Source organism: Chenopodium album, chromosome 9 (assembly GCF_948465745.1).
Source record: "Chenopodium album chromosome 9, dcCheAlbu1.1, whole genome shotgun sequence".
NCBI lineage: Eukaryota > Viridiplantae > Streptophyta > Magnoliopsida > Caryophyllales > Amaranthaceae > Chenopodium > Chenopodium album.
Window position 1 is genome coordinate 69,464,706 of NC_137842.1, and position 12,231 is coordinate 69,476,936.

At 36.1% G+C, this 12,231-nt stretch overlaps 1 protein-coding gene across 1 annotated transcript; it reads right to left on the reverse strand.

Annotated features, from left to right (window-relative positions):
* Positions 1-4,000: 4,000 nt before the first annotated feature.
* On the reverse strand, positions 4,001-8,478 carry LOC145560371 (putative disease resistance protein RGA1). The gene is made up of 2 exons (XM_081621619.1): positions 4,219-8,478; positions 4,001-4,084 (listed from the first exon to the last, which is right to left on the reverse strand). The coding sequence occupies exons 1-2, from the start codon at positions 8,456-8,458 to the stop codon at positions 4,074-4,076; spliced, it is 4,251 nt and encodes a 1,416-aa protein (XP_081477745.1). The 5' UTR covers positions 8,459-8,478; the 3' UTR covers positions 4,001-4,073.
* Positions 8,479-12,231: the final 3,753 nt, after the last annotated feature.

A 12,231-nucleotide genomic window follows, 5' to 3' on the forward strand; every position in this document is an offset into this window, starting at 1 on the left:
CTTAACTTTTAAGCAACCATCAGCTGGATGTTTGAGAAAATCTGGTTTATGCTCTGTTGGTTTTTGTCTAAATGTGGTAATTTCCAGATGTGTTGGGATATTTGAATTACTATTTCAGTGATAGTATGAAAAAATTCTGCCATTCAACAAATCTGTGAATTAATGCTGATAAGCCCTTCGGTTTGATGGTTTTTAGGACTTTTTTCTTAGACGACATTGTCTTAGATTTACTTAGGGCCTGTTCTGATTGACTGAACTCAGTTGAACTAAACTGAGCTGAACTGAACTGAACTTATTAAATAGTGATTTCTAACTTCGGATTAGTGATTTTTGATTATTTATTGATTATTTATTACTATACATATGTGTATATACAAATGTACATATTAATAATAATAATAATAATAATATTATTATTATTATTATTATTATTATTAATTTTGATTATTATTATTATTATTATTATTAATTTTGATTATTATTATTATTTATTGATTATTATTATTATTTATTGATTATTATTATTATTATCATTATTATTGTTATTATTATTATTATTATTATTATTATTATTATTATTATTATTATTGTTGTTGTTGTTGTTGTTGTGTTGTTGTTGAACTGAACTGAACTGAATTTCAACGGAAAAGAACAGGCCCTTAGAAGATGACATGGTTTCAATTTCTCCGTATCCTTGGAAAAAAAAATACATCTTTAATGCAAATTTTTAAAAGAATCTGAGTAATAAAAAGGTTTCTTCTTTGGTCATATGCATAATAAAAAGGTATTAGAAACTACTTTTGTTTTTTAAAAATTTCCTTATTTTCATTTTGTGCAAAAATGTGACAAATTATATACCTTTGTTTGTAGCAGTATAAATTATTAAATTTGATATTATGAAAATAAATCTTGAAATGAATCTAACAATAACCTTATGATAAGTTAATTTATGTTTTTTTGGCTAAAGTCGTTTTTACCATTTGGAGTACATGTAAAAACACTACCAACTCTTGGTTGTTGGTACACTAATACTACTATAATTAAAAATCATTCCAGTATTGTACCATCTTCTGTCATTTAAATCTTAAAGAGTTGAATATGAAGGAAACATATTAGCCAGGATATGATTAAGAACCTCATGGAGCCATTCATAAGTATAGAACCAGATATTGTTGGCCCATACAAGTGATATACTGTATACTGTAAGAAGCAACATCATAAAATTCTAGCCCCTTTGTGAAATGGCGTCTCGGGTACTTTGCTCATGCCAGACAACAAATCTATGTCTGCTGCTCCAAAACTTTGCTCTAACATACATGTAAATACGCTTCTTTTGTGTTGGATTGTATCCATTGAAAGTACACAGCTTACTTTTGTTGTTTAGAGCACTACAAAAGCAGATTAGTGAAAAAATGGGATAATACAGAAGATCCAAAAACTTTAATAGGTTGATTAGAAACCTTTTGAAATGACTGCAAGGTGAAGGAAAGACTATAGTTGACTTACTATAAACTTACAAAAAATTGGTCTCTAACAGAGTTGGTCAACGGACATGGGAAGCACTGAGGGCTTATCATCATAACATCTAAATTTTATCTGCAACTTTTCCAAAATCAAATATAGCATTCTTTAAACATCTAAATTTTAGAATCTGCTCATTTAAACTTTTATTTTTTTTTGAGAAACTGCTCATTTAAGCTTTACTTGATGGAAAGGGGACACTTCAGTAAAATTGTACACAACCTTTTCATCTTGGTTGAAAAATGGACAACAATTCTATTTTCCAGAATGTTAACTGAATATAATTTTACACAATCATTGTTAATTCTTTAACAAAATCATGAATTAAATCATGTATATTCTGTTTACATTCTACAATAACTCTACTTAACTCATCTTCAACGCAGAGTCACAGATACTATCCTGTTCTCATCTTGTTTAAATTGCTGAGTCAGTGTTTTCAGATATTGCCGCCTGATTTCATTTGATTTATAAGCTGACTTCCAACGATCCTTATGGAAAGGGGAACGTTGGCACAGTTGCCACAATATCTTCTCTTATATCGACCATATGTGCCTCCATTTGATGTTGGCCTGGTTCATGTGTCACTCTCAACAAGTATCAAAACAGTCTTAGAAAGGCCTTTTCGTTTCATGTCTGATGGCTTCCTGCAATATTTGCCACACCTCTTGATCGAGTAATCACTGCGATTCTACTACCCCTCCCACTTAAAACATATAGCACCATGTGTTTTCTGGAATTGAAGCATCCAATATAGCACCAACAAACTTGCCAAACCTGAAGTCAAAGAAAGATGTTGATCAAGATTCTGATGTATTATCAGTACTCTCGTATCTGAAATGCAAGCAAAACATAAACCTAAATGAGGCTTCCAATAATTCAGTTCAAAACTTCAAATGAACTGTTACAAGACTTGCCAATCAGCCAAAAATGTGGATCCAACGAAAAGAACCAGAGCAACACGGATGGTTTTAATAATGCGTTAAATCAGAATATACATAGCTACTTTACTCACCAGCCTTACAGGAATCAGCAACTTCAACTCTCCATTAATTAAGGAGTGAATATTAAGGTTCGTGCTGTCAAGATAAGGATTAGGTGCTTCTTAACGCATTGCACGCTTTCTCATCATCAAGCAGAATGTAATATCACCCCTTCATTTGTATGAAATCTGAATAAAAGACCAAAATATACATCAAGCACCTATAAAGAACTAGACGAGATTAAAAAAAAAAAAACATACAGACAAACAGGGAGGGGAGGGGCAACAAGGACAAAAACTAAAACTTGCATTTCATGTACTCCATTTCCTGGAATTTCTCAGTTAACCAACCTACATAAGCTTCAAAAAACGATAAAGATACAGCAAGTTCACTTGATTTATGTTACTTATTATGAACATTTCTCTGCTTCAGCTGGTAGTTCCCTACTTTTTAGTTTAATGATCTTCAAAAGGCCCCTATTTACATCGGGCTCATTACTATCACAATCATTATGTGCGTGCCAATGTAGAGAAGCATAAATGCGACATAAGAAATAAAGCAGTAGACTTATGAAATGGCCATTCATGTAAATATTACATACCTATATCATTCTTTTTAATAAGAAAGGGAAGTTTATGATTTTCTTATACACAGAAATATAATAATATATCCTCAATTTTTACTTAATTTCCATAATAATTACGGAGTAAGTAAAAATATTTGCACTAAAAATCCTTCTCATCTTTATAATTTAACACCCTTTTTGTACACAATCAGATATTACTCCGTACCTTTTATCAGTCGAGCTGTATATGAACATTGACCGAAAGAATTGTTGTTGCCATGATTTCAAAAACCTGAAACAAATAATAATAATAATAATAAATAAAAATACATAAAAGGTTAAGCAGGCAGCGTTAAAAATTGTTGCAGAATCTCAATTGAAAAGACAATAACAACCCCTGAGGCCTTCCAAAGGGAGGTTAGTTATGTATGAGTAAATGCATAACGAGGTGCATGGGGGTCATTTCACGTAAATGCATTTCTGAATTTAGAGTAGTGCCACTGGGTGATCAATTGTATCACTAGATGATTAAATGATATCATTAAACATTTCAGTGGTATTATTTATGTATGTAGTGGTATTATATATTCATTCAGTGGTACTCACTACGTGTAGAAATAGTATCACTACGGTAAAAATAGTATCACTACATAGTCAATGGTACTATTTAAGCTTTCAACGGTACATTTAAAAAATGGCCCCACTTACCCATCTCTCTCCTCCTTTCTCTCATCCCCATGTGCTTTTTAATATTTTAGTATTTGTTATGCATTTGCAAATGCATAACTAACCTCCCTTACTACTTCCTCAACAACCCCTATTCTTTTTTTCTTACCCAGCTTAATGTCGGGGATATGTTGGATATTGGACCAGTTAGCGCCAGTTGAGTTATGAACCCAAAAATTGAAATCCAAGTTTGAATAATATGGGTAGACATTATTACCTTTGAGCAGTTGAGTTATATAAACGAACATTGAGTAAACGAATTCTTTCGGGCTCTGATTTTATTTGTAATCTGAAGCAAATATGAAAAAGGTATTAGAGAGATGATAAGCAAACCAGAAAGCAATCCATTCTTTAAAAAAGTTGGAAAATAAAAGTGAAAAGTCGACGTATTAATAATAATAACCCCTATTTTATCTGTCATACCTAGTTTAATGTTGGGGATATGTTGGATATTGGACCAGTTAGCGCCAGTCTTGTTCTTGCATTCCTTCGTTAACTCTGGGCTGCATCCCCATATATGAAGTTTGGTTAAGGAGGTGAGGTGGCGCATCTCTTCTGGCATTCTTTTCAATTTTGGACACCCCACAATTTCAAGGGATTGGAGAGATGATAAGCCGCCTATTGATGGTGTTAGGCTTTCCAAATTATGACAAAAGCCTATTTTAAGGGAATGGAGAGATGATAAGCCGCCTATTGATGGTGTTAGGCTTTCCAAATTATCACAACGCCAAATATGAAGGGAATGGAGAGATGATAAGCATCCAATCCCCTTTGGCAGCTTCACCACCTTTGGGAGTCTCCATAATTCCAAGGAACGGAGAGTGGGAGCAAGGTATCTCCATGGCATCTCTGCGTCACTTCCTTCTTCTGTGCTTTTGTTGTTGATGACATCATCTTCATCCTCCAATTCCAACTCATTAAGCCAAGTCAATGATAGACTCTCCAGGGCAGTGAAATGGTCCCACACTCCTCGTCCTGATATACTCTTCAAATTATGGCATGCCCAAATATCAAGGGAGCGAAGAGAGGACAGGCGGCCGCTTCGGAACACCTCCCCCACCTCTCCTGTTTTCAATTCCTCTATTTTCTGATCTTGGCTAATATGGAGATTCGAAATATGGTGGAATGATCGGATGGGTAGAGAATTAAGATATGCCAAGTTATTTATCTCAACTTCCCTCAATCTTCCATGTCGTTCTTCCTCCTTTTGCTGAGTTTTCTCCCTCATAAGTGGGCCCAGCGCTTCATTAAAATCTTTTAAGTCCAATTGTTGCACTCCCGGACAACAAGGAAAAGTTGTCAATTCTGGACATCCTCCTATATAAAGATGAGAAAGTTTTGGTGCTTGCGGTGTCTCACTCTCCTCTGATTCTGATACTGATGATGACTTCCACCATCCCTTCAACTTTGGCAGTTTCGTAAGCTTCACCTTTTCAAGGGATGGAAACATAAACAACTCATCATCATTTGCTCCACTAATATTATTACTATTACTCTCCATATACTCCAGTCTATCCAAATCTTGTAATTTAAGGACTTTCAAATAACGCAGTTTACTCATTAATGGAAGATGCTTCAACCTTTCACACTTCTGAATTTCAATTTCAACAAGATTTGGAAGACAACTTTTGCTATTCATTGATGAGCCCACAAACAATGTTGTCAAATTTGGACAATCAGATACATAAAGCTCAGAAAGCAGTGGTGCTTGTGGTATCCGATCACTCTCCCCCGATTCTGATGATGATGGCTTCCACCATCCCTTCAACTTTGCCATGTTTTCAAGCTTCAGCTTTTCAAGGGATGGAAAGAATACTCCACTAGTATTAATGCTAATCTCCATATACTCCACTTCACTCAAACCTTTATATTCAAGGACTTTCAAATGGCGCAGTTGACTCATCAATGGAAGCTGCTCCAACCTTTTGCAATCTCGAATCTTAATTTTAGCAAGATTTGGAAGACAGCTTTTGAGATTCATTGATGAGCCCACAAACAATGTTGTCAAATTGGGACAATTATATACCCAAAGCTCAGAAAGCAGTGGTGCTTGTGGTATCCGATCACTCTCCCCTGATTCTGATGATGATGGCTTCCACCATCCCTTCAACTTTGCCATGTTTTCAAGCTTCAGCTTTTCAAGCAATGGAAAGAATACCAACTTATCATCTCCGCTATTGATATTATTACTCTCCATATACTCCACTTCACTCAAACCACCAAATACAAGGACTTTCAAACAACGCAGTTGACTCATCATTGGAAGATGCTCCACCCTTTTACAATCACGAATTACAATTTCAACAAGGTTTGGGAGACAACAACTGATCCAGGTTGGGAGCCTCACTCCTGGATAATCCAGCAACTCTAACTTTCTAAGATTAGAGTGGGGTTGTAGGCCTCGTAGCAATACTTCTGCATTATTAATCTCCTCTGTTTTCCACTCGTACAAAATTTCCCGCAAATTTTGACTTTTCAATAGCATTCCCCCTCCTATTGCATCGTATCTTACATCTTTTTTAATTATAATATCCATAGTGCGAGCATAATTGGTGAAACCATCCAAATCTTCAAGCTGACCAACACCATCATCAGTTGACCTCCAACTCGAAGCTGCATTGCTTGTTGCACTTCCACCCACTACAAACATTGTCAGCTTCTGCAGAGAAGTCATGCTATTCATCCCTGGAGGCATATGTGTTAAACTCGAGCAACCATCGATATCAAGGTGCCTAAGATTAACCAATTTCCCCAACTCCCTTGGCAACCTTTTTAGGCTCTTACAGTCACACAATTTCAATGTTTGCAAATTATAAAGCTTGGTAATGGATGAGGGCAATACACATAGATCCTCATTATCTGTAAGGTCAAGATACCGTAGGTGCACCAATTCACCTATCACACTTGGCACCGTTAAATTAGTACGAGTCAACCACAATACTCTCAAGTATTTCATTTTTGATACCTCCACAACAAGGCTTTTGAAAGAGAAAGGAAGATAATCACATAGCAGAACTGTACGCATCCTTTTCATCTTGCTCAAATTACCAACAAGATCCTCAGGAGGTTTTTTATCAATATATACATGGCAAGTTTTGCCGTTGAAACATTGTGTGCTATAATTGCACAACAATATTTCTGTCCCTGCTACCTCTTTGGCAAGATCATGAATCAGATCATGCATTTTAAATGAAAGAATTTCATCAGTACCCTCGGCTAGTTTGACATCTTGGAAGAAGCACCTCTGTAGCAATTGCTCAAAATACTCCTCACCGGCATCTTCAAAGCTCTCTCCATCTGACGGCATAATGAAGCCTTGAGCCATCCAGAGACCGATCAAGTCCTCCTTGATAAACTTGTAATCCTTAGGGAATACAGCACAATAACTAAAGCAACTCTTCAAATGGAACGGCAGGTAATTATAACTGATCTTCAACACAGGTACTATGCCATTGATTTCATCTTGTTCAATGTTCGCCAAGTCAGTATTTTTCAAAATTTTCCACTTACTTTCCCCCTGACCTCGAAGAAGACTGCCAACCACTCTTATGGCAAGTGGAACATTGGCACACTTTCGAACAATCTCTTTACCGACTTCATTTAATTGTTGTTTCAGTGGGTGTTCCTCTGGTTTAAGTGCCATTCTCTGAAACAATTTCCAAGAATCTTCATCTGAGAGACCCATCAATTCATGTGTCTTATGAAGGCAATGACTTCCCACAACATCCGCTACCTTTTTGGAGCGAGTAGTCACTACAATTTTGCTAGCCCTCTCACCTCCAGTCAACAGAGTTCTCAACTCAAGCCACTTACTAGGATCCTCATTCCATACATCATCCAAAACAAGGAGATATTTTTTACCATCCAGTTGTTGGCGAAGTTTCTTCTGGAGATTGTCCACACTAAGGCCACCTTGCTTGATTTCAGGATCTGCAGCTGCAAGGATTTGACCAACAAGTGCTTTGACATCGAAATTGTCAGAGGTACAAACCCACATCTTCAAAGGAAATTCCTTCAAGATCACCTCGTCATTATAAACCTGTCGGGCTAGAGTCGTTTTTCCCAATCCTCCAATCCCAACTATGCTGACAACAGAAACATTCTCCTCGACAGTAGTGTCTAATAACATATTTATCACTATCTGTTTATCCTCATCTCTCCCAATGATCACATCTTCTTCGCACACAAAGGAATGAGTTTCCCTTGGGTTATGTCTCGCTCGAAGATCAACCGAGTGTCTCATCAACCCAAAATCATGTTGATGATCATTCACAATATCAGCCAACATCTCCTGTATCTTTTTAATCTCTCCAGACCAGGTAAAAGCAGAACGAAGCTGAATAAAACAAGAGAAGCAACGGCTACCTGGCATGAGCTGCTTGCGATGAGCAAGAGTGGCAACCTCATCAAACAAGTCATCAGCTTGGTAAAGAGCTTCCTTAAGCCTTTCAAGCCTGCCACGTTCAACATGGGTGGGACAAACGTGGTGCCGCCGCTCCAGTTCTTCAGCATCAAGCAGGACATTCTGGATGGTGGACATGGTAACCTTGAGTTTTTCAAGCTGGGACTTGACACCCAATACAGATTCAATCTCCGTCCAAATGGGGGAACCCAACACTTGAAGGATTGTTTGCACCAGTGAAAGACCTCCTGACACATCCATATCTCTCTCTCTCTCTCTTCTCTCTTGTGTGTTAATGTTTTTTTTTTCTTTTCAGGAATGCAGGGAAATGCAGAGGATTCAATAAGGGAGTAAGTTTTTTAGGTGTGAATGTTTATGATTTTTCAAAACACACCAAATTTACAGGCTTGTTTCTCCCCTAATAATTGAAAGACAGGCTGTCTTGAACCATCAAGTTATAGCCATTTTACTTTTTTTCGTACTCTACCTAGCTACTCGTTTTATTTTCAAGCATGCAATGAATGAGCAAAGTTTGAATCGGAGGACTACTGTTTTGTCGTTTTTTACTCATATGGTTTTAGGACCTGTTTTAATTTGCTAAACTGTACTGAACAGAACTGAATTGAAAATAACAGGCGCTTTAATCCCATTCAAATTTACTCTTCGAAATTTTTACAGTAGTTTATTTATTAATTAATCCCTCTATCCACTTAAATTTTCTCAAACCAGTATAGTTTGTGTAGTAGTAAAATTGTATATTTACTACCATTTCTAACACAGAAAGATCACGTCAAAGTAAAAAGTAAAAGCAGTGGGGGCAAATATAATGTACTGACATATAACGCGTAATGTTTAATTTTCCTTAGTGCAATGAATGTGATATGAATAATTGAGAGGAGTGATAATGCCATTGTCTTGCTACTTTGCTAGTACGAGAAGAAGCAAGTGGCCAATAATTAAGTGCTTTCATGGTGAATGAATGAGTAGTTTTTAGGTGTCTGACATAAAAGCACTCGTAGTAAATCAGGCCACAATTTGGACAAATTGCTTTCGTTTACTTGACTTGACGTGGGCACCCCACATGACAACTTGTAGCTTTCTAGGGTACTTCTGAAGAACTCGTCAAATAAAAATACTACCTCCGTTTTATATTATTTGACTTGTGCTGTCAACTAATGAAAATATATGTCCATTACAGAGTATTATTAGAAAGCAAGATGAGACAAAGCTATCAACCTTGATTATAAAAGGATGTGCTGATATCATCTAGCAAAATCAGTGATTTACACATTAGCAAAATCACTAATGATGCTATCTAACAAGTTTATTTCATTCAATCCATAGATATTTTATATAGTAGAAGTGCTTGCAAATTAAGAAGACAAAACTAGTCTTAGTTGGCTACAATGCATTGTGCGTGAGATCTACAACTTTAACAAAAAATGGAGTCTTTTTTGGAGCTTACCTGCGCATAAGCTCTCTTGGACATTTTCACAAACACCTTACGGGCATGATGCTTCTTTACTTGAAATTTTTCACTGGATTCGAGGTAAAGGGGTAGTGGAGTTTTGTTGACTGCATATAATGTACGTTTGATTGTCATTAGAAGCCAAAATGATAATCCAATGTTTTTATTGGGCACATGCACATATAAGAGAAGGCATTATCGCCCTTCTTAGGAGAATTCTTTGTATGAAGTCATTGGTAGCCAAAATGGTATGAGTGTTTTTTTTAGGCCTATGACTTTCTTAAGAGGCTTCGTTGTATACGCACATAAATTACGTAGTAATAGACCTAATAGCGTTAAGAATTTAAGATGGTTTGCGGGTTAGACACCTAATAGTGTTCAATTCCCACTAGAGGCACTTTGAGGTGTGGATCCCTTACCCTTCTCCCCTCATTCTTAAAGTGTCTGACCCGTAAATACCGTATCAAAAAAACCGTGAGGGTTGAAGTTCGGTCAGGGTCTTACTACTTATCATTTAAAAAAAAAGTGTTAAGTCGGTTTGATGTACAACATTTGATGTGTCATGTACTCATGTGTGTCTCTTAAGCTCTTCGGCTCTTCGCATTCCTCCCTTTAAAAGCGTGGCTATAAGACCTTCATTCCACGAGTCAATGTACGTGAAAAGATTGCTCTATTTTCATTTTTAGATGGAATGGACCCTGCACTTTATCTCTACTTCTTTTATAACCTCATTTATTTTTTAAAGTTTTTAGCTATGGAGTACAATTTAGTTTTTTAAAAAAAAAAAAAAAAAAAAACAAAAAAAAAACCTACAATTATATATAAATAAATCTTTTTTTTTTTTTTTTTTTTTTTTGACAATACAATTCTTAACAAAGTAAAAACTAGAGATGAGGGCGAATGAGACCAAACTTTAAGAGACCGAGGAAGTAAAAGATTTAATACTAGTGAATTTAGAAACTACACATTTTAGTTGATTGGTGTAAAAGTGGCTCTTTTAATCGATTGGTATTAGGCAAGACGAAGAAAATAAATTTCTAAGTATATTAACCTAAATCCTCAATAAATACGATGTACATATTACGAAGTACTTTGTATCTATTTTGTGGAGGTTAATGAGTAATTTACATTTAAACCAATTAAAAGAGGTGAAGTTGAGCAAGATGAATCAAATCTACCTAAGATGTCTTGATTTGAGTTTTAGCTCTGAGAGGAAACTAGTCTTATTTCTTTTACATAAAAAGTGTTCCCTACTAGCGTCTTTCATTGGTCCAATTCTGAGCAAAAACTAATTTAAATTGGCTAGTTTGGTCCAACAATTTTGAAGAGCAATGTAAACACCATTGTATGGCTATTAGCCTATTGGAACATTGGCACACTTGCAAACGAATTCCGTGTTCCAGTATAGACCAATCGTGCCACTATTCGACCCTTTTAGCTGGAAATGACGGGATCGGAGGTTATATGAACGATAGGTTGAAATAGTCTAGGTCAGGTAGGTTGTGCTATATGAGATTAAGAGTACCCTGCTATAATCAGAAAAATCCAGTGTAATAAAAGGGATACATCAGTAAATTGTACACAACCTTTCCATCTTGGATCCTTGGTTAATAAATGGACAAGAAGTTTATATTTCAGAATGCTAACTGAATATAATTTACATTCCTTGTTACTTCTTAAGATCATCAAGAATCACATCATGCATATTCTGTCTACAATAACTCATCTCCAACACAGGTACAATCCTATTCACATCTTGTTCAAATTCCGAAATCAGTAATTTTCAAGTATTGCCACCTGATTTCACCTTGATTTTGAAGCAGACTTCCAACGTCCCTTATAGAAAGTAGTATGCTGGCACACTTGCCACCCCAAGTCTACAATATCTCTTATATCGACCAGGTGTGCATTATTTGATGCTACCCTGGTTCATGTGTCACTCAACCAATAACAAGACTATCCTGGAAAGGCCTCTTCGTTTCATATGTCGTGGCTTAGTGCAATATTTGCCACACCTCTAGTAGTCACTGCAATTCTGCTACCCCTCCCTCTTAGAACATGTAGCTCCATTTGTTTTCAGGAATTGGAGCATCCAATGCATTACATCACCAACAAACTCTCTAGACCTGAAGTCAAAGAAAAGGTTTTGAGATTCTGATGTTTTTATCAGTACTCTTGTCTCTGAAATGCAAGCAAAACATGAACCTAAGAGAGGGCTTCCGATAATCCAGTTCAAATGAACTGTTACATGAAACTAGACCTGCCAGTTAGCCAAACATGTGGATCCAACGAAAAGAACTAAAGCAACACTGATGGTTTTACTAATGCGTTGAATCAGAATCAGTTACTTGACTTACAGGCCTAGCTTGCAGGAATTTTCAACTTCAACTCTTTATTAAGGAGTGAATATAGTTTCGTGTTGTTAAGATAAGGATTAGATATTTCTTAACGCATTGCAAGCTATCTCATCATCAAGCAGAATGTAATATCACCCCTTCATTGATATTTTATTTGCATGAAAATCTGAAGAAAAGCACGAAATATACATCAAGTACCCATAAAGAAC